Source organism: Chaetomium tenue (assembly GCF_020726465.1).
Source record: "Chaetomium tenue strain MPI-SDFR-AT-0079 chromosome Unknown F5144scaffold_2, whole genome shotgun sequence".
In the NCBI taxonomy this organism is placed as follows: domain Eukaryota; kingdom Fungi; phylum Ascomycota; class Sordariomycetes; order Sordariales; family Chaetomiaceae; genus Chaetomium; species Chaetomium tenue.
The window spans coordinates 899,611-920,850 of NW_027117330.1; the positions used below are offsets into that span (position 1 = coordinate 899,611).

Consider the following 21,240-nt stretch of genomic DNA (forward strand, 5'->3'; position numbering starts at 1 on the left):
GTCACACGAGATCGAACAAATGCAATCCAATCAAGACACTCTGACAATCCCAGGCAATGAGGAAGATCGAAGGCCACGCAACCGCCAAAATCTTTGACAGGGATTCTACCGGCCCCTGGCCTAGTTGAGACATCGCTTTCCTCAAACGATGTTTCTTTCCACTTCTGATCCGGCGCCTTCCGGGCCCCGCGGCCGACCGACCCACGCAAATTCGAAGGAGATATCTCACTCGCCAGAGCTTCTTCATATATTTTCACTTGAACGCGTTAGATCTGTTTTAAAACATAAGTGCTCGCCCGCGTTTGGTGTCAGTTCTTGCCAGTTACCAACAGCAACCCGAATCCCACGCCCTCTACGGTAATAAAAGGGGTGGACATGGAGCCCCAGAAGTTCATCAACGGGCCCGAGCCGTTGAGAGGGTGCGTTCGGGGAACTGCTCAATTCCCCTGCGAATCCATATCAAGGTCACTAACCTCATTACAGCCCGGATATTCCTTACAAAAATGAAAGTAAAAAGAATCCTCCTCTGCGAGGCCTTCTCCTTGTTGCGGCAATGTATTTGTAGGCGGCCCCGCCCGGACAAGAGCGATGCATGCACTGACGGGTTGTCAGAATGGAATGGTTTCGTTTCATCCGGGAAATTATTTGGCGCAATACCGGGTTCAATTCATTGAGGAAACTCATCCCTTTTCTCGAGGAGTATGAGCCATGGTTTGAGCCGCAGGTCGTGCCAAGCCCGGCGGCGATAGGGAGCAGCGAGGGCGACAGCAACGCCGGGACGGAAGAAGAGGAAATACAGGCTCCGCTGGCCGCTTACCCCAAGGCCAAATACTACTCGGTTTCCGACTACCGCAAACTGTATCTCTCGGGCACCCTGACGCCAACCGATGTCGCTGAGGTCCTGTTACCTTTGATCCGGCGGGACGTTCCCAAGCCAACTGAGCACTCAACGGCATTCTTCGAAACGCGAGTGGATAAGGTTTTGGCCGCAGCGAGAGAGTCGACTCAGCGGTACAAAGAAGGCCGCTCGCTTGGGCCGCTGGACGGAGTACCCACGGCGGTCAAGGACGAATACGACATGGAGGGCTACCGCACCTCTCTCGGCTCACGCAACACCTACTACTCCCCGGACGAGGACCACGGCACCTCGTGGTGCGTTCAGAAACTCGAAGCAGCGGGCGCCATCAACCTCGGCAAGTTGTCAATGCACGAGTTCGGCCTCGACACCACCGGCAACAACCCAATCCACGGCACACCCCGCAACCCGCACAACCGCCACTATTACACGGGAGGTTCCTCCTCGGGTACCGCTTATGCCGTCAGCGCGGGCCTGATCCCCATCGGCCTCGGCAGCGACGGCGGAGGCAGCATCCGCATCCCGTCCAGCCTCTGCGGCGTCTTCGGCCTCAAACCCACCCACGGCCGCCTGTCCTTCCGCCCCGGCCCCAACGTCTGCATAACCTGCGCCTGCCTCGGCCCCATCGCCGCCGACATCTCCTCCCTCGCCGCCGTCTTCTCCGTCATCTCTGCACCGCACCCCTCCTCCCCCTTCCCCCCGCTCCCCACCCCCCTCTCCCTCACCCCCCCTCGCCCCAACAACGACCCCAAAGTCCTCGGCATCCCCCAAGCCTGGATCGCGCGCTCCACCCCGACCATCCAAGCCCTCTGCAACAGCCTGATCCGCCAACTTGTCGCCACGCACGGCTACACCACCGTCGACATCACCATCCCCTTCCTGCGCGAGGGTCAGCTCGCACACGCGCTGACCGTGCTCACCGACGCCGCCTCCTTACTCCCAGACCCGCGCGGGCTCACCGCCGCCAACCGCGTCCTGCTGGCGCTGGGGCGCGTCACCCCCGCGACCGACTACCTGCTCGCGCAGAAACTGCGCCGCCTGCTGATGCAGCATCTCGCCTGGCTGTGGCAGCAGCACCCGGGCATGGTGATCGTCACGCCGACGACGGCGTGCGAGGGCCTGCCGATCGTGGATGAGCGGGCGGAGATGCGTTGGGGGGTGAATGATGGGGATAGGACGATGCAAAGCATGGAGTATGTGTGGATGGCGAACTTTTGTGGCTTGCCGAGTCTGAGCGCGCCGGTGGGGTTTGTGCCGGGTCGCGGGGGGACGCCGGATGTGCCGGTGGGGGTGATGGCGATGGGGGAGTGGTGTGCGGAGGAACAGCTGTTGAGGTTTGGGAGGGTGTTGGAGGAGGTTGGGGCCGAGAGGCGGAGGCGGCCGGGGGTGTGGGTGGATGTGCTTGAGGAGGGTAAGCGGAGGGCCGGAGACCAGCAGAGCGGAGGGGGGAGCCTTTATGAGGTGTAATACTTCGTACACTAGCGGCGTCGGTGGAAGGGTGGGTGCGTAATGTTGGGTTTGTTAAGGACTGGAGAAACTCATGATGGCCCCGCTACGGTTGTGAATGGCGGAGCCGTGCGACGTTTCGACCGATCCCGCCCCCTAGATCTAAGGTATTTAATTTAGGACATGGTCATGGACATACCAAACAAGGCGCCTCCTTAAATAAACAACAAAACATGCTTCCTTACAAAAGTTGAAGCATTTGGGTTCGCCTTGTTTGTCCGGTCCTCGAACTCGTCACCCCGACCACGCTCCCTGAGCCTGCCCTGCCACCAAATCAAGCAATACACCAAGAAATCCACCCAGGCGTCGTGCCATGGCCGACATTGCAACCATAACCGGCACCAACAAATGGGTTGGATGGCTGCGCTCCGCTTTTATTGGTTGCCGAGATGGAGGGATTATGCAGAGGAGCAGGCCAGCGCCTACACAGTATGTTGCGGCCAATTCTAGCTTGGGACAGCTGCAAGAGCGCTGCAATCATATTGAAGAGGGGGGTTACTGACTTGTGTGAAGCTATCCTCAAAGTGTGCTCGAGACGAAAGAGGTGGCAATTGCCCCTGAGCATGGTTGCCAGGTGGGGCCGAAGCCCCGGACATTGAAACGGCTTCGCGATCTTAAACGGCAAGGGACAGCGCGCCCAAACAAAAAGTCACTCCCAGGTACGGATATGAACGACCAATGTAAAACGGTGTGGATTGCCTGATCCGGAGCGACCGGACCCGACCTCGCTAGCCTGGTTTGCCGGCTCTGAAAGAAACAAGCTTGGGGATCTTGGAGATCAGCAAACACGGCTGACTTGACAGAATGCGGGACTTCGAATCCAGGTTGTTATTTAAGCAGCCGGTGGGTAACTCAATCGGGCAGGAGGTGGTGCTGCTTGATCTGGTTGCCATTGTGGAGGCCGGGATCAAAGAAAGATACAACCTGGGAAACCACGAGAGAAGCTGTGAATGAACGAAACCGAGCATTTGAGCGAACAAATTACAGCACACCCTTGTTCTTTTCCAGGCGGTCAAATCCTTTCTGCATGTTGGTGCACCTTCCCTGGCTGTTGCATCTGACATGAAGTGAAAAGGAGTCACTGGCAGTTGCGAGTTGTGCGAGGGGGGTTATGGTGGATCTTAGCCGCCAAATTCAGCACCCATGGCACCCCTGCACACGTGATGGAGGCCGCTGTGGTGGCTTCGCTAATGCACCACTGCAAGGGCCTGGGGGATGCGCCTGATCTCGACCGCCCGCCCGAATCCCGACAGGGCAGCCCCCCAGCTGGACTGATTTTGCCGTTTCCTCACAGGAGAAGACGCCATCCTGGCAACCCGCAATCCACGCCTGTGCTGTGCTGTGCTGTGTCTGTTCTCTGTGCCTTGAGAACTCAACCTACGCCTTTGCAGCACGTCTATCTTCTGCCGCCTGCCGCCGCACCCCAGAGCACAGCAGCAACACCGACGGCACAGCATTACCTACCCTGTCGACTGTGAGCAGCTGTCGCGACAATCCCAACACCACTAAGACACCTCACGGCACCGAAACACACCCCGAGCCCCGGTCCTCGCCCAGTCCCCTCCTTCATGGCCAGTTAGCAGAATATCGCACGAGCCGACCCGATACAGCTTCCCACTCCTTCACGGACTCGATCTGACGTTCGCTCCGCCTGGTCGCCGAGCCCCGAGCCGCTCTCTCAGAAGGCGCATCTCTCTCATTCGCCGCCGACGGGACTAAAAGCACTCGCCCCGGTTCTCATAATTACAGAGTCCCTCTTTCCCGCCGATGATAAACACACGACACAACATTGCCCGCTTTTGATCCCCCATTATCGAAGTACAAAGACAGGGCGCTGATCGCCGGGCTCTAGCCTCCCCGAGGCCCCGATACCCAAGTCTCGATGATGGTATGTCAAGACCCTCGCGGTGCCTGGTTCCCGCGTCCGGGATGATGCATTCGGCGTTCGGTCGCAGCTGCGCATCCGCTCCAGCATGGAGGCCCGTGTCTCCGGAACGGCCGCTCGTTTTGCATGGATTAAAAATATGGGTCCTTGTGGACCACGAATTGGTTGTGTGCGACAGTCGACTAACCGCCTTCTCTTCCGCAGACCTCGACTCGACTCCGAGATGTGGGTGGTAGCTTTGCCAGCCGACGCGGTCACGCTAGCCAACTGTCGATATCCGACCCGAGCCACCACGTCACCGAAGCGATAGGCACAATGTACGGTGACGACGAAGACTCGGGTGCCGAGGACAACCGCCCGCTGAGTTTTATAGCGGCCAAGTACGGGGGCGAGAACTTGGACAAGTCTCAGAAGCCGGGCGACGCGGCCGGCGACCGGCTGCGGCTGGTGCGCACCACATCCGACCAGCCGAAATATGCGACGCACCTATCGCCCGAACCCAACGGTGTCAATGGCCCCCCTAGTCTTAAGAAAGCTCAGACCTTCCCCACGAGGCTACCCGCCGAGACGAACGGGTCGAACGGGCGTTCCAAGTCCCCGCTCCCCCCATTATCGCCGAACCCGTCCTTGCGGGACGTCCAGGATGCCGAGGCGGCTTCGCAGTTTCCGCTCGCAGGCATCGACAATCCCAATGATATTGCCCAGGAGCTTAGTAACCTACAGGCGCTGCGGAGGATGTCGATGGATGTTGGAAACACCACAGACCCCGATCTTTTGCAGTTCTCCGGCGTATCGATGATGGAAATGCCGTCGATAGCACCAATGGGCGACGACGACGAAGCAGACCCGTCCCGATTGCTCTGGGTTCCGGCCAGGGTACACCCCGAACTCGAACCGACCGCCTTTAAGAATTTCCTCGAGAAGCGGGTGCAGACAATAAAACGGAGGTCCGGGGACTCGTTCCTCTCCGTCGAAGGATTACAGCGGAATAACTCGGGCAGCTTGAGACGGAAGAAGTCGATGCTCTCTCGCCAGGTTAACAACGGGATTGAAGGTGGGGAAGGTTTCGAAAACGAGCACGCCGCTGAGCTCAGCCTCTCTGAGCTCGTGAAAGATCCAACCAAAGCGGTGCAGAAGTTGGCTCAGGAGTCGAGAGAGGGCAGCGAGGGCGATAACCCAATTCTTCCCATGGCCCCGGGTATGGGACTCCGGCGGTCGACAAAAACGACATACCGAAAGGGCGGAAGCCAACGTTACGGGGACCGCTCGACCTTCTCGAAGCGGCTTGCGGCGAGACACACCGAAAAGGAGAGCAACGAGGAATTGCCACCACTCCCAGCAATTGACCCATCACTCGATCCGATGATCAAGCCGCTTACCCGGGTCCAGTCCGAGCCTATCACCGAGAACTACTCGCGCCCCACTCGTACCGTGCGAAGGCAACAGAACTTCTCGAGGGAATCCCCTGCATCTACGTCTTCGCCGACGACGGTGTCGGAGGAGCTGGTCAAGGACGAGGCCACGAGGCCCGTGGCGCCTTCTTCTCCGCCAAAGGCCCAAGCGATTCCCGTCCGGTCATCCTCGACCTCGGCAGCACACTCGAGTCCTTCCCCTGTGCCTCAAATTATTGAGACACCGCCGGCAGAGGAGAGCCCACAACCAAATCAGGCGCTCCCCGAGAGATCTTCCTCCCAAAATGGGGCACCGCAGAGTCATACCGAACAGTCGCCAATGGATCCCCCGGCTCGTTCTAGTAAGCGACCTCCTCTATCCAAAACTTCCAACCTCCCGGTGCCTGCCGCGAGGGCAAACAGCGTAAAGGAGCAGGGCTCGTCAAACTCGAACGTGCTCGGCGAGATCAACCAGCCACACGCACTGCCCGGAAGCGGCGGCAGTACTACCACCAGCTTAACCTTTATCCCTACTTTTGACAGCATCGAGAAGAAGTTCGATAGGAAGAGCAAGGAGAAAGATGACAGCGAGAGTGTGGCCTCCCACAAGTCGACTTCAAGTTGGAAGTGGTTCAAGAGCGACGACAAGGAGAAGAAGAAGCGGGAGAGAGAGAAGGAGCGTGAGCGTGAGAGAGAACGGGAGGAACAAGCTAGGAAAGCGAAAGGCAAGGCTGCTGACAAGAGCCATGATCACGCACGGATGGACGTCATCCAGAGCTCCATCGACAACGTCCCCAAGGGCCGCGAGAGCCTCCGGTTGGATCGGGACAGTATCGAGGGTTTGCCGCAAGAGGAACGGAAGAAAGAGACCAACCGGAAGTCGAGTGAGGGGAAGAAGGAAAAGGAAGGCTTCTTCGGCGGTTTGTTTGGCGGCTCGAAAAAGAAAGCCGACAAGGAATCGAGCCACAAGAAGAAAGAGCATCGACCGCTTACCCCTGACCCCCCGCCCCGACCGCTCCGCGCCGATATCGACTACGCCTGGACCCGGTTCCCGATCATCGAGGAGAGGGCTATCTATCGGATGGCCCATATCAAGCTCGCCAACCCACGCCGGCCGCTGCACAGTCAGGTACTGCTTAGCAACTTCATGTACTCATATCTCGCCAAGGTGCAGGCGATGCACCCACAGCTCCAGATCCCCGTGTCGCCGCAGCAGAAGAGGCAAGAGGAAGAACGAAAGCGGCGTGAAGCGGAGGAAGCCCAGCTGCAGATGGAGCAACAGGCGGCCGAACAGGCGGCCCAGGATGGGAACTTTGACTTCGAGTACCATCGAGTAAGTTTTTCCCGTGTGGTATCGTGATTCTTGATGGCTAATCCAGGCGCAGTCCGGCACCCAGTACGGTGATGCTCCGCTGCAGCAAGACGGCACCGCTCACTACGCGGACGACGGCCAGATCTACGACTACGACCATGGCGATCATCACCACCAGGATAACGGGGATGGTTATGCTGATGAACAGCCACAGGCGCAGGGTCACAACCAGGGCCATGCACGCCAAGGCAGCGGCAGTGGGCAGCAAAATAACTACTACTATGCGCAGGACGCCAACAACAAGCGGCGCGACGACAACGACGAAAACGGCGACATGTGGTAGAACCACGCCGATCGTCCGCGCGTCGAAACAAACCCTAGCGCCTGTAGCACCACTGGTGAAGGCGGTCGGCTGAGCGAAGCTCCCAAGCAGCGCGTCGCTTACTTCCCCGTAGCGGACCATGTCCAGGACACGCCTGAGCCGCGGCAGCGGAGGCGGTCCTTGTACAAGCGCATGCGCGTGTGGGCCGGCGCCATGGAACCGCGGTCTCTCCCGCCACCGCCCTCACCACCGCCCTCACCTTCCCCGCCATCGCTGCAACCGCGGCTCCCTCCGCAGCTGCCGGAATTGCCGCTCCCGTCGCCATGCGACTTCTCGATCCCGTCCCTCTCCTCGGCCTCGGGGGGATATACCAGACCTAAGTGTGCGGTAGCCCAGCGCCGATCTTGCCCTGTTTGACACTCGCCTCCCAGCGGGCGGGGTTCTGTTCCTCCTTTTCTGCCGCTGCGGGGTTTTGGTAAAGGAGGGATTGGTTGCGGGGCGGATTGTTGCTCACTAGTACGACGGAGGTTAGCACCACACAGCGCAAACGCGGCGCGGTGCGGCGCGGCCACACACATGCACGACACAGCGAGTATGATATACATGTATCTCTTCTCGGAATGGAAGGAATGAAAGCGGAGTCGGGGATGCATGGGGGTTTTTGTTGTTTTGGCTTTTGTTTTTTTGTTTTTGTTTTATTGATTTGGTTTTTTACCTACCCCCTTTTCCCGCGCCGTTAGGTTTTTCTTTCTCTCACTGTATTTGTATTGTTCAAAGCATAGCCTGGCATGGGTGGGTTGAAATGGGTGGATGGATCGGTTTTCAACTTACTGTCAAGGACTGGATGGGTGATGGATGGGTGGGTGGGGTTTTCGCTTGGTTGTGTATGGGTGAAGACAGGGCTGTTGGTTGAGTCGGGTGGAGGTGAAGGTGTTTTTGCCCAGCAAGGCTCCGTGTCTGCTCGAAATAGTCCAGAACTGGTAGCTATATGAGGCCAGGAGACCGCATCCTTTAAGCAACAATGAAGACCTGAAGCTGTCGTGACTGAGAGCGCGAAAAGAAGTTTGCCCAAGCCCCATCCTATAAAAGCCCAGGCAAAAACCGAGACGATAACGCACCCTTCCGTGTCTAGGCCTGACCTCATTTCTGAGACAACCCCGCCAATGTCTATAATGAGGAATCACGTGGTACTATTCTTTTGACTCTCGTCTAATGTTATTCTCTGGGGAGGAGGCCCCCCTACATTTTGGCTTATTCCTCCTTCAGATCAGTGCTGGGACTCAGAATCGGGTGGAACTTTGTCTCTGTGATGAGTTGCCTGCTCAAACGAGTAGGCCGCGCTGATAACCAACCCATCATCGAAGCGACGACTGATGAATATGATGCTTGTGCTAGTCGCGTGTCAATAGGATCGCATTCAAGAGAGGGGAAATAGCGTAGACGTACGGGATGTTAGGCCCCGTAGACACCAGGCTGTACTTTCGTTTCGCCGGAAGAGACCAGTCAGCTGGATGGGCCGGCATTGGAACCGCAATCTGAGGGTTTCCTCCCAATGACGCTGTAGTTTCGGTCCACATTGGGACGGCCAGGATATCGCATTCATGTTTGTCCAACAGTCGTGCAATCTCCATGCCTATGTAGAGGCGGAGCTTCTCGGAGGTGATAAAGCGGCTCGTGTCATGGTCAGTTGCGCCACCAGCATCTAAAGCGCTCCTGAGGGTATCCATATTCCACTTGTCGAGTTCTTCTTCGGGCGTGTCCTCGGTATACCGAATCACATCTTCCAATGTGTGCAAGTTGTGGGGATTCTCTTGTATGACACCAAGAAATCTCTCCATGTCTAGTATAACCGCATCAGATCAGCAACACGTCAAGGTTTTCCTGCAAGAACCTTACTCTTCCTGAGAGAGGCATGGAATGAAAAATCGAGTTCCTCTTCGTGCTCTTCGTGAAAGCGTAACGTCCACTCCGGGAATTTGGCGTTGTCTACAATGATGGCTCCGAGAGACTCGAGCACCTTGAGTGCTTCTTCAAACACCTTCGCGATCCAGGGTTTTGGGTCCATGACGTGCCGAGGGACCTGGATGATATGTTAAGATACTTTCTTATCCGCGAGGTTGGTGAGAGTAGCTAGCAACGTACCGCAACACGCATCCCTTTCAGGGCGGAAGCCTTGCAAAATGCCCGAAAGTCGATGCCGTCGGCCGGGCGAGGTTTCGCCAGGGCATCTCGGGGATCTGGTTGAGCCAGCAAGTCCTCAGGGTCGTTGCCTTGGAGTTTATGTTAATCGGGGCAGTCCGAGAGCAAGGTTGGGGGGGAGAGGGGATCCTGGAACGAACCAGACATGACAGTCAAGACGTGGGCGGCATCCATGACTGTTTTTGCAAGAACGCCCACACTATCTTGCCATTCATTTCCGATAAAGACTCCAGATCTTGATACAAGACCAGAGGTCGGTTTCAATCCGACGACACCTGAGCTTCTAGCAGGATTCGCAATACTGCCGTCAGTCTGTCTCGCGTCAGCTAGGGGATTCGGAGGTTGGTCGGGGCAGTGCTCTAACGGACCTCTGACCCTAGAGCAGCTGCTGCAAGTCCTAACGCAGCAGCCAGGGCGCTTCCAGTGGATGAGCCACCTGGGTCTTGTAGATCGTGGAATATGCCAGCAGCCCTTCCGCCAACGGGAGACCACCCGTTCGGGTAACCTCCAAACGATCGCAGCCCAAGCCATTCCGTCATTGTTGTTTTCCCCAGGATGATCGCACCACTTTCCCGAAGTTTGCGGATTGCTGTGCTCTCGACATTGGGGCGGGCTCCCACCAGGCCCGAAAAGCCAGCTACCTCCCCAGGGGAAGGTCAGTATCAAAGGTAACTTTGTGGAACACTGGAGTAGCCGCTTACCCGTCGTGTTCATGTCATCCGTTGTGCAAAAGACATCCTTCACCAAAATCGGGATACCGTGCAAGATTCCCCGGAACCTCGCCTCTGTCCCGCTCCTGGTCGCGCTCTGTGGCAATGTCCAAAGCATGCGGGTTGATTTCGCTGATTGCGTGAACCTTGGAGTTGACCTCCTCGATTCTGGCAATGTATGTTTGGAAGGTGGTCTTCCTCAGCATGAAGATGATGACAAGGATGGAGAGAAACGGAAGTGGAAGAATTCCCCATACTGACCTCGACGAGCTCCTTGCTCGTGACTCGCCCAGTTCCTAGCTCCTCGAGAAGTTGGGATATGGAAGCATTGCCAATCTTAAGGCGCCGGGGAGACTGAGCGATTGAGGATGCCATCTTGAGCCAAACCTGGCGCCACGTCTGGAAGGTTGCGGCGGCGATGTCGAGAAAGGCAGCGAAAATATGAGCCACTCGAGAGTTGCTGGGTGATCAGAGCTAGTGGAAGGGCAACTGTTCTATATGATCGCACAGCCCACTGCTCACATGTCCCACAAGATTTCTGGAATGGAGGGGAGCTTCGAAAAGCGCAAATTCCATGTAAGAACCACGGTGGAGTGGGAGTTGCAGGCCACGGTTTTGTGCTCTTCAATTGGCCAGGCATCCAATCGTGGCCTGTTCCTGCAAAGTGTTGTGGCACATGGTGGAAAGAACTTCAAAGAATGGCATCGGATGGTTGGCTGGGGGGGGCTCAGTCCGCCTCAGCAAACCAACTACTCCAGAGGATGAGAAGGGATAAAGTTTTCTTTCGGCCTTCGGCTGCGGGATGCGGGAAAGTCAGAGTTTTACCGGCCTGCGGATTCAAGAATAATGAAAAACAAAAAGCTCGCCACCAAGCCCCATTCCCCGGTGAAATGGAGGTTGGTGGTTACGACAACTCTTTTTTTTTAGAGTTTTGCGCCGCGAGGGGGAGTCGAACCGGTCCTCTTTCGATTGGTGTCCAACCGGTCCTCCACACAATGCCGCTGAGCTAAACCGTTGTTTAACTTCAATTGTGAGGAGGCGGTGACAATGTGCGTGCGGGAAGTTGTATATATAGTCTGTGCCAGGAAGGTACCCAGTGCGAGGAGATTCGCGGGGCTCGGGGCTGTGTTTGGGCGCGAAGGTCAGGGTAAGATGAAAGAGAGTCAGGGGTGAGTGTTGTTTCCAGTATGAATGGCTGTGACTCCAAATGCTTTAGATGGGAGAGAGGGTAGCAGGAGGCAAGAAGATGGAAATATAAGCCTCCCTTGGTCCGTTCCATCGTCGCCGTAGCCAAGCTGGGCTTCATCATGGGACTGAATCTTCTGACTTCTTATCTAGTAACTAACCCAGACAACCCTAATTTCTTGTAGATACAAGTGACGGTTTATTAATTCATTGAAGCGTGCTCAGTAGTGGGAACTCCAAACTGTGTTACCCATGACATCCTATGAACCACTTCATCTTCCCTCCTAGGCCCCTTAGTTTCTCGCTCCCAGCCCAATTCGTCAGCTTGATATGGGACCGATTGTGCAGAACCCAACCCAATGAGTAGGGCTCAGCAGGAGGATGTGGTATTATTAGAGCGGCTCTCCACGCAGCAGATCTTCGGGCCATTTCCATGTAAAGTTGCGCCTGCAACTTCAAACGAGAGATGAATCATGAATAGGAGATGCCGAAGACGCGTCAGAGGAGCGGCACCGAATCCACTGCACACAAAAGTCGACATCCTTTTCCCACATGACTGGGATTAAACAGCGAGGACCCGGTCGACGAGACTCGAACTTGGGGCACTCGCCCTATCTAACTGCTGCGTATTCACCTATGTAACTTGGTGGAGATTAGTTATGGCCCGAGGGCCCTTGTCCCGAAGGAAGATGATCTGCAACAGGGGTTGGATCATCTTGGCAGACTTGGCAAGCGTATTGTCCTATTTGGGACGAAGCCGTGGTGTTATCACCGGTTCATGGATGATGGCACTCAACACATTACGCGTCCGGCTTGGGGTTGGTTGTGTTGGAGCAGTCCCAAAGCCCCTGAAAGGGGTTTCCGGAGATCCATGAGGGGCAACGCAGCCAAATGGAGACGAGGCTCAGAAATCTTGAACCCAAAAAAGTTCATATAAGAAGCGGGACGAAGCCCGACAACTAACACCCACTCCGATCAACACTGGTCACCGCCATCACCAAAAGACACCATCCCACGGTCAGGCGTTTTGCTGTAACTCTACTGTGATTTTACTTGTTTTTCCTGCATTTTGATTCTTAAAATGGCGCCTCCTGGAGAACCCGGTACGACAAAACACAATCCACAGCATTCCTTCCCCTGACACCTACCCAGGATCCCAATGCTAACATGGTCCGTCCAGTCCTGTGGAGTTTATACGTCTACGCTCCGAACCAAGGAGCACCCATTTTCTTCGTCATCGCCTATGCCCTCTCCGCCGTCTTCCACGTGTGGCAATGCGTCCGCTACCAAGCCTGGAAACTGATGTGGCTACATTCCGTCTGCGCCGTCTCTTTCACCCTCGGCTACGCCCTGCGCGAATGGGGATCCCACAACTACCTCTACCTCCCCACCGACAAAACCCCCCTGATGATATTCATCCTCAGCCAAGTATTCATCTACATCTGCCCGTAAGCCCACCCACCCCCACCCCCAACACTCCCACCCCCAACTAACCCCCCCCTTCATCCCAGCCCCCTCCTCGAACTATCCAACTACCACCTCCTCGCCCGCCTCTTCTCCCACATCCCCCACTGCGCCCCGCTCCCCGCCCACCGCGTGCTCAGCACCTTTGGCGGTCTGATGGCCGTCGTCGAGGCGCTTAACGCCGTGGGTGTGGCGCTGGTGGCCAACCCGGCCGGCGGCGCGCAGGCGCTCGGCACGCGGCTGACGCTGGCTGCGCTGGCGATTCAGGTGGTGGTGGTGGGGGTTTTTGGGGTAGTGGCGGGGGTGTTTTGGTGGCGGGTTGGGCGCTCGCAGGCGGGGTTGCGAAGGAGTGGGAGTGGGAGGGGGGTTGGGGTGGTGTTGTTGGTGTTGTATGCGAGTATGGGGTTGATTTTTGTGAGGTGCGTTTTTCGGTTGGTGGAGCATGCGGGGGGGGAGACGAAGGTGGATTTGGATGATTTGGAGGTGTTGAGGGGGCTGAGTCCGCTGATGCGGTATGAGGTGTATTTTTATGTGTTTGAGGCGAGCTTGATGCTGCTCAATTCGTGGCTGTGGAATGTCTGGCATCCGGGGCGGTTCCTGCCGCGGGATCGGCACGTCTACCTGGCTGAGGATGGGACGGAGGTGACGGGCGACATTCAGGAGGATTCGAGGCCGCTGTTGGCTAAGACGGCCCATGTGCTGACCTTTGGTCTTCTGTTTCGCAACAAAAAGGAGGGCGCGCATCGCATGCAGGAGCTGAGCGAGTACCCGCCGGGTAGTAGCCATTATACTGCCTGAGTGGCCCGGGGTGCAAATGGGTAGTAGGTGTTAGACGACGGGGATCACGGAGGGTTTGTGGGTCTGTGGCTCGGGGTCTTGGAGTGGATTAAGGAGGGGGGGTGTGGCAGATAACCTTGGGAGGCATGGAAGGGGGGGAGGATGGGGGTGGCGGGCGCGGAAGACTTTTGATTGTCTGTAAGTTAGGTTGTAAGGTGGATTAATGGGTGGTATTATTTTCATTCAGTCATGTCTAGAATAATAGAACAGGAACTTGGAGAGGTGGTACCAGTAGGTAATTGCTACATGTATCCAATGAAGACTAGCAGCATATGCCTTGAGCTGTACCTGCAACAGTTCCATCATCTCCAAGCATTCCCCTCTCTAATCGCGTGACAGTGAGGCTATACCGTCCTTAGTTGGGCCACTGCTGCGGACCGGGCATGGGAGCAAAGTTCGGGGGCGGCTGAGCCCAGCTGTCGAGCTGGATAGCAGGATCATTGGGCTGGTAGCCACCGGGGAACTTGATCGTGGGCCCGGGGGTCTTGCCGTTGTAGCTGCTGGCAATGTCGAGGTGGGCACACTAGAAGCAACCGGTATGTCAGCATGTGAACAAATGATGGGAGGAGAACTCAGGCCCGTCTGCGTCTCACCTGGAAGTACATCTCCTTCTGGCGGTAGGGCTGGTGGATGCTCATTTGCTCGATCCGCATCAGGTACTGGCCGGCAGGGATCTCGTTGGGGAGCTTGAACTCGAATTGCTTCAGGTCCCGCGTCAACCAGCCCTGGTCGGTCCCGTTCCAGGGGATCATGGTGCCCAGCTGGTACACCTTGAACCAGTCACCAGACCCGTCGTAGTCACGAACATCGCCCGGTGCTTTGGAGAGGTAGATCTATTCCGACGCAGTGGTGTTAGCCGGGGGTGGGGGAAGCTTCGGGGCTGAGGAGATGAACTTGCCGTGACTGGGCCGGGATGGTAGATGCCAAAGTCGAGATGGAGATGGAAGCCGACCGTGTCTTTTCCAGCAGTTACTTTGGCTGTCTTGGGCTGGGAGCGATGGTTCCACGAGCCCTTGTTGCAGCGGAAATCATCGCTGCTAAGAATCTCCGGGGTGAAAGAGGGTTGGAAGCCGTTGTCGTGCTCGCGGACGTATTCATAAGCCCCCGTCTTGACGCCGTTCAGCATCAGATGCGGAAACAGGAAGTGGGCGTTTGAAAGTTGGGGGAGAAGGGCGAGAGCCCCGTAGGCAAGAGACAAGTGCATGGTGAGCTATTGAGTCTGCGTACCCAGGGAAAGAAGCTTGGAGTTGGGGAGGGTGATGAATATCTACAAACTTTCCGGGATGAGAAGGCTAATTTATACAAATTCTCAGTTGGTCCATCTTCCCAGACTTGGGCACAGTGAGTCTTTGGCGCTCGCCCATTTTGTCATGCATGATGCTGCCAGTCACCCCAATACCATCCATGCCCTTGCCCCTTGTTGAGTCCCAACGCTGCTTTGAACTCTTGGTTCTCACACGACATCCGAGTGATGATAAATTAATCTAAAGAACCAACAACGACAACATTGACCATTGGAGGATGATTGTTTGGGCGATCAGCGGAGGGAGGTCCGAGTCTCGAAGCGTTGTGAAATGAGACGTGCTTTCTCGTTTTGACACGCGCTCGAATGAGATACAAGATCGGTGGAGAGACTCGAAACAAGCCCGGTTGATGGCTGCGGCATGCTTTAGCGAATGCTACCTGGCTCAGAAGCGGGATAAGTACCGAAGTGAGGATACCCAGCGCACCAGCAAAGGTAAAAGATGGCGCCTCGTGCCATTGGCTGTTTTAATGTTGGGGTTTTAACACTGGAGACTGTATGCAACTGTACGTTACGTGGGTGGTGTCGATCGCCTGCCGTAACTTCCTTGCCGCACCAAACACCGATCCGTCACCGATCCTGCCAATCCCCAATGAAGTTTGGGGCCTTAGATCCCGCCCAAAACTACCGAATTCGGTGCCGTACCTACCCACCCAATACAGCCTACCGTGAAGCTGTACGATACGATAGGACATTAGGGTGGTTTGGAATCTTGGGTGCCCGTTGAACGAGCCAGCTGCCAGCAGGCGGTGACAGTCCTGGCAGGCCTGAGACCTGTGTTGGCGAACACCAAAATGGGAGAGAAATCAGAAACCCCGAAGCGGCATTGCTGGGAATGCCTTCGGCGTTGTGTTGTTTGTGACTCGACGAGACCAGGATGCAACAGGTGCGCGGCAGCCGGCAGTGTGTGTCCTGGCTATGGCGATGTCAAGCCGACGCGGTTGGTATGGCTTGCGCCCGGGAAAGTGAAATCTCGAGTTCGAAGACGAAAGGGGTCATCGGCCTTGTCCGCCGAACCAACCGAGTTCCGGGGCCATGTTCATCCAAATCCAGCCTCGGCGGCACATGCGTACCCGAGCGACGTCCCGGGCCTCGTCTACCAATCCATTCCGCGCTTCGGTGTGGATACAGACGCCGATGCCATGGTCCACGCTGCAGAATACTGCAAGTTCTATCTACTCCAGGTCATGTCACCGCCCTGCCTGCTCCTCATTGCTAACTAGACCTTTGCCAGATAATACCTGTATCTACCAAGATCTTGTCCCCCTTCGGGAACTCGGAGACCACCCCGGAATATATCGGATATCGCCGTCCCTGGTTCGGGAATCGATTTCTCTCCCCGATTACCTGCAACTGGGAATGCTCTGCATGGCCCTCAGCCACCGGATGAACCGCATTTGGGGCGACCCGCAGGTCAACCACAAGGCCTTAGCCGAGAGGTTCTATACCCATCGGGGAAATGCCATCCGCTCACTTAGAGAGTTGCTGAATCAGGAGAGTCACCGCACAAGCGACGTTGTTATCGCGGGGATAGTGACCCTGCTCCTAGTTGACGTAAGTGCCATGGCCCACCACTTCAGAACAATGAATACAAGCCCTTGAAATCCTGATAAGTTTTTCCGCAGCTTCAGCAGGGCGCGTCCCTAAACTGGCGGCCACATGTTGAGGGTGCCATCAAACTGATCCAACTACGTGGCGGGTTTGCCGCCCTGGCCGACTTCAAAACATTGGAGCCGCAGCTCCTGTTCCTTTGCTTGTATGTCATTGCATCACCCCAGACCCCCACAGCCCCCAAACCTGGGTTAAGCAGCCATCAGCAAAATCAACAGGACTTGATACTAACCACCACCCACCCCATATAGCATGGCCGTCCTCGGCAACACCACATGTCCCGCATCCGACCTCTCCATGACCCCAGCCCACCTCGCCGCGCTCGACGTCATCCTGCGATCAACCCTCGCCCCCTTCCAAATGTGTCCCACCCCTCTCTTCGGCGAAATCATCCGCATCAACCACCTCCGCCTCCGCGCCACCACACCCACCACCCCCCCCAACCCCAACCCCAAACCAACCCCCGCCCACCTCACCCTCGAAGCCCACCAAATCCACTCCCACATCCTGACCTTCTCCCCCTCCCACTGGGCCGCCACCAAGCCCCGCGCGCGCGAGGACTGGGCCCTCGCCGGCCGCATCTACCACGCCGCCGTGGCCCTGTACTGGGCGTCGGCCCTGCAGAGCGCCGGCGTGCTGGTCCCGACGCCCGCCCTGCGCGTCGAGTGCGCCGCGCACGCCCGCCTGCTGCAAAGCCTGCTCGCGCGCGGGGTGGCGAGTTCGAGGATTTGGTTGTGCATGCTTTGGCCGTTGGTGGTGCTGGGGGTGCAGGCGGCGGGGGGCGGTGGTGGGGGTGGGGGTGGTGCTCGTGGTGATGGGGATGGTGATGGTTGTGGTGGGGGGGTAGGGGTGGTACCTGTAAGGGACTTTGTGGCTGCCCAGTTGCCGATGCTGGCTCGGCGTGGTGGGACGTACGCGCCGCTTGTGGCGAAGGGCGTGTTGGAGAGGTTCTGGGCGTCCGGGGAGACGAGGTGGGACGCGTGCTTTGACCGGCCGTATGCGTTTGTTATGCAGATTGCGGTCGATATGAGTCGGATCACGAGCCCCAGCCCGCCAGGGGAGGGCCCAGTCCCGGCCCGGGGCAGTCCTTAGGTCTTAACTTGTATAATATCGTATCCTTTAAGATTTTGTGCACCTCAATTACTTTCATATGGATTGAAAGCAGGGAGTAATAGTCAAGAACAAATCAACAGGACAAGAAACGTGACAGCTTGTGGGATTGGACGTCCCATGGAACAACACGACCAACTACCTGGGTATCCCGACCCTACCAAGCAATTTTGTCATCGAGTGCTTGGTGTTCTCGACGCAATATCTGCTTTCATTGTTTAGGCTCTGAGCGGTAGAGAGCGAGTGATGCATGATGTATGCCACTCGTAAAGAAAAAGAAGAAAAGAAGAAAAGGTGTTAGGAATTCTAAGTATCTAATCCTTAGTGATTGATGATTTGATTTGCATATATGTCCCTGGTTATAAAGTGTCTACAGAAGCATCAAACATGTTTGTAAAAGTGACAAAACTGTCATTCCAGTCTTCATGATTCATTATTATGGTTGACAGGGTGCTATCAAGGTAACGCGGTGCACTCAACACACCCACCAACAACTCAACCACGACCCAACAAATCCTCACCCCCCAACCCCCCAATCACGGCGCCGGACTATACAACTGCTCCCCCTCCTTCTCAAACCCAGCCACAACCCCCTGCCCCCCCGCCCCCACAACCCACCTCGCAAACTCGGCCGCCGTCTCCGGGTTGGGCGCGCGCGCCCCCACCAGCAGGTGGGCCGGGTTGAGCAGCGGGTCGTCGGCCTCGTCGGTGGCGGCTTTGAACACGGTTGTTTCGGAAGTCAGGTTGGCCGGCAGCGAGAGGAACGTCCCGCGGTCCGTGAGCGTGTACTCGTCGAGCAGGATGGCCGCGGAGAGCGCTTCCTGGGGGAAGGTGATGTATTGGTGGTACCAGGTGGAGTAGGCGGTGGACCAGGGGACCTACGGAGGGGGGTTAGTGTTGGGGGTGGGGGTGGGGGTGCGAGTGGGAATGGGAGACTGGGAGTGAGGAGGGAGAAGCCGAGGAAGGGGGAGGGGAGGGCTTACCTGACCAATGCTGATCCAGAGGTCGGATTCCTTGATGTTGGTGGCCGATTTGTCGTAGCGGCTGAGGAATCTCACCGGCGGCGTTGTGTTCTTGGCCTCGGCGGCTTCGTGCAGATCGGAGAAAATGGTGTAGATGTCGGACGCACTCGAGACGTTGGCTGGGTTGGAAGGGGGACCGACGATAAGGAAATGGTCGCGGAAGGCGTAGTAAGCAGGGTCCAATGCGATGCCCTGCTCGATGGCTATCCTCTCCGCTGCCGGGCTGTACGTGATGGCAACATCTATCAGGGCGTCCTTGAGGTAGTTGATACTGTATGTTGTGTCACTTTGATACCAGGCGACTCTGAAAGGCTCAGATCCGTTGGAGACCTTTTGCTCGATGAATGCGTCGGCGAGAGCTGTCTCACACTTCAGTCAAGATCACTCAGCAAGAATCGATGTTTAAGTTCAGCAAATACCTTTAATCAACCCGCTCTGCCCAGCGCCTCCGTTTCCGATACCGAGGAGAATGGACGAATCGTTGCCATAGCCACCGTCGTAAACAGCCGCTGGGTCTAGGGCTGCACAGAGCAACGGTAGCGTTGCAGCGGCGAGGAATCGAAGTGAGACCATGGTGAACGCCTGAAGAAGTTCAAGAGATGATGAGTCAAGATGTGAATGTCGCTTGACACTCGGGAAAGACGTTGAATTTATGGTTCATTGCGCAGCGGTGTCACGCAATGGCCTAGGCCAGAAACGACTTAGAAAGAGATAAGCGTCGAGTTTGTTGGTCTGATGTGCGCCACGACGTCAATCATTCTTCTTTTCGCTCACCAGCTAGTCCGCTTTCCATACCCCGGACCAATGCGGGCGTATCACGGCAGTTTCCATCACATCGAACAAGGACATGATCTGTGTAGCTGAAAACTCGGCTTGCTACGTGGAACCGATCCAACAGACTCAGCTGCAACCTATGCAGTCGACGATCAACAGAGGCTTCTTCCGTCATGCGTGTAATTGGCCCAAGTCCCGCTAGGGAGCAGGGGACGGCCCAGACCTTTGTCTTCAAAGCACCTCTGGATGCGGCAGGTGTCGTGAACCAATCGTCCTCACTCTCCATCAACTCCAGGATTCCCACCCTCCAGAAACTTGAAGAACGTGAGCTTGTTCCCGTCCGAGTCCCTGATCTTAAACTGTCTATACCCCCACTCCTTATCTGTGATCTCCTCTATGATCTCGACGTTCCCGTGCGACTTCAGTTCTCGATAGAAATCATCCAGCTCCGTGGTGCCTAACGCAATCCACGCTGACGATTGCACCGCATCACGGGAGAAGTATATGTTGGCCGCGGCTTTGTCGCCCGCGTAGAGCGAGCAGAATGTCTGTTGACCCGACTGGCCATCCGTGTGGATACCGCCAACCGTGAAACCGAGTACTTGTGTGTAGAAGTCGACCGTGGCTTGGATATTTTCGGAGCGGAAGTGTGGGATGATCTTCCAGGCAGACTGGACTTGGTTCCTATTCGTCATTGTGCTTATCGCTGTCGGCGGCGAGTGTTAATGACTTGGGAAAAACAAAAGTCCGTTGGTGTTTGGAATGTTAGGGATGAAGCTTGATGATGATGCCTTTTGCGGCCTAATCCCCGCTCAAAAACAAACTGGCTGAGCAAACGGAATCAAATAAGAAAAATCGAGCGAAAGAAAAGGAAAACGTGGAAAATGGATCTGGCAAAAGAGACTGAGTAAAAGAAATTAGTGGATAAAAATGAAATCGAGTTAAACTGGAAATGGAGCGAAGCACAGTTCCTTTGGGTTCAATCGCTTTCGTTTTGTTGCTACAATCGACGTTTGGTCAACATTTCGACGAGTTGCACACTTCGAGTTTCGGCTCTTTTGTTCATGGAGTGCCGATCCATGACTGGGCAGGGTTTATGTTCGAATAGCGATAGAATCGTGGTTAGCATGCTTAGGCAAAGTGTGGTTGGCTTCTCTAATTGTTGGTACTAAATGTTTAGCTACAAAACGTACTCATCTGCCTCGCTCGCTACCATCTTTTCAAGGGCGGCGAGTCTGACGGAGTGAATCATCAAAAGCATCCACATTCGATGTTTTGTCGCAGGGTCAGTGGTTCCCCCGCTTGGCTGGTGGGGTCTATCTTTTGACGCTAAGCTCGAGAGGGCCCACCAACGGACCTCCCCTTGTCGTGCACGCAGAGCTGCCACCGCCGCATTTGCACCTCAGCCATTCAAAGATTCGCAGCGCTGGGCAACCTCAACTTTTCGAAAAACTTCAGCCACGACCGACGTAATCACCACCTTCTTCCTTCTCCCCTCAACAAAACATCGCCCCTGCCGCGATCTGCTCTATTGGCCGTTGCCTCGGGAGTACTTTCTCGTTCTTTACGTTTTTGATACCCGTCTCGGCTGCGCTAGCTTCGGTTGAATTTACGAACATCGGTCGCGCCTCCTCCATTCTCAGCCTCTGCTGATCCCCACGTCAACAACAGAGAGCTCCTTCTTTCCCTTCGATTTTCTAGCCTACCTTGCCTCGAATCGCTTACCAAATCAACAGGCGGGATGGCATCTGTA

At 56.2% G+C, this 21,240-nt stretch overlaps 8 protein-coding genes across 8 annotated transcripts; 4 read left to right on the top strand and 4 right to left on the bottom strand.

Moving 5' to 3' along the window:
• The first annotated feature begins 398 nt into the window (after positions 1–398).
• F5144DRAFT_92723 (amidase signature domain-containing protein) lies at positions 399–2,480 on the top strand. Its single transcript, XM_066793572.1, has 2 exons — positions 399–419; positions 484–2,480. The coding sequence occupies exon 2, from the start codon at positions 614–616 to the stop codon at positions 2,321–2,323; it is 1,710 nt and encodes a 569-aa protein (XP_066645970.1). The 5' UTR covers positions 399–419; positions 484–613; the 3' UTR covers positions 2,324–2,480.
• A 2,082-nt stretch (positions 2,481–4,562) lies between these two features.
• Positions 4,563–7,293, top strand: F5144DRAFT_483453 (uncharacterized protein; the record flags this gene model as incomplete). Its single annotated transcript, XM_066785393.1, has 2 exons — positions 4,563–6,971; positions 7,024–7,293. 2 exons carry the CDS (start codon positions 4,563–4,565, stop codon positions 7,291–7,293), a joined length of 2,679 nt encoding a protein of 892 aa, XP_066645971.1.
• Positions 7,294–8,445: 1,152 nt separating this feature from the next.
• On the bottom strand, positions 8,446–10,750 carry F5144DRAFT_92851 (amidase signature domain-containing protein). The gene is made up of 7 exons (XM_066793574.1): positions 10,173–10,750; positions 9,840–10,108; positions 9,612–9,783; positions 9,415–9,542; positions 9,169–9,352; positions 8,719–9,112; positions 8,446–8,663 (listed from the first exon to the last, which is right to left on the bottom strand). The coding sequence occupies exons 1-7, from the start codon at positions 10,297–10,299 to the stop codon at positions 8,540–8,542; spliced, it is 1,398 nt and encodes a 465-aa protein (XP_066645972.1). The 5' UTR covers positions 10,300–10,750; the 3' UTR covers positions 8,446–8,539.
• A 1,579-nt stretch (positions 10,751–12,329) lies between these two features.
• Positions 12,330–13,703, top strand: F5144DRAFT_609421 (uncharacterized protein). The gene is made up of 4 exons (XM_066791628.1): positions 12,330–12,469; positions 12,547–12,814; positions 12,878–13,106; positions 13,272–13,703. Exons 1-4 carry the CDS (start codon positions 12,448–12,450, stop codon positions 13,626–13,628), a joined length of 876 nt encoding a protein of 291 aa, XP_066645973.1. The 5' UTR covers positions 12,330–12,447; the 3' UTR covers positions 13,629–13,703.
• Positions 13,704–13,946: 243 nt separating this feature from the next.
• F5144DRAFT_618207 (glycoside hydrolase) lies at positions 13,947–14,940 on the bottom strand. Its single transcript, XM_066791911.1, has 3 exons — positions 14,566–14,940; positions 14,261–14,500; positions 13,947–14,190 (listed from the first exon to the last, which is right to left on the bottom strand). Exons 1-3 carry the CDS (start codon positions 14,869–14,871, stop codon positions 14,023–14,025), a joined length of 714 nt encoding a protein of 237 aa, XP_066645974.1. The 5' UTR covers positions 14,872–14,940; the 3' UTR covers positions 13,947–14,022.
• Positions 14,941–15,418: 478 nt separating this feature from the next.
• F5144DRAFT_626591 (fungal-specific transcription factor domain-containing protein) lies at positions 15,419–17,880 on the top strand. Its single transcript, XM_066792269.1, has 4 exons — positions 15,419–16,134; positions 16,205–16,524; positions 16,596–16,726; positions 16,833–17,880. The coding sequence occupies exons 1-4, from the start codon at positions 15,765–15,767 to the stop codon at positions 17,671–17,673; spliced, it is 1,662 nt and encodes a 553-aa protein (XP_066645975.1). The 5' UTR covers positions 15,419–15,764; the 3' UTR covers positions 17,674–17,880.
• A 19-nt stretch (positions 17,881–17,899) lies between these two features.
• F5144DRAFT_640212 (uncharacterized protein) lies at positions 17,900–19,332 on the bottom strand. Its single transcript, XM_066792738.1, has 3 exons — positions 19,133–19,332; positions 18,675–19,072; positions 17,900–18,569 (listed from the first exon to the last, which is right to left on the bottom strand). The coding sequence occupies exons 1-3, from the start codon at positions 19,284–19,286 to the stop codon at positions 18,228–18,230; spliced, it is 894 nt and encodes a 297-aa protein (XP_066645976.1). The 5' UTR covers positions 19,287–19,332; the 3' UTR covers positions 17,900–18,227.
• A 1-nt stretch (position 19,333) lies between these two features.
• On the bottom strand, positions 19,334–20,310 carry F5144DRAFT_92889 (Glyoxalase/Bleomycin resistance protein/Dihydroxybiphenyl dioxygenase). The gene has a single exon (XM_066793575.1). The coding sequence runs from the start codon at positions 20,180–20,182 to the stop codon at positions 19,763–19,765; it is 420 nt and encodes a 139-aa protein (XP_066645977.1). The 5' UTR covers positions 20,183–20,310; the 3' UTR covers positions 19,334–19,762.
• Positions 20,311–21,240: the final 930 nt, after the last annotated feature.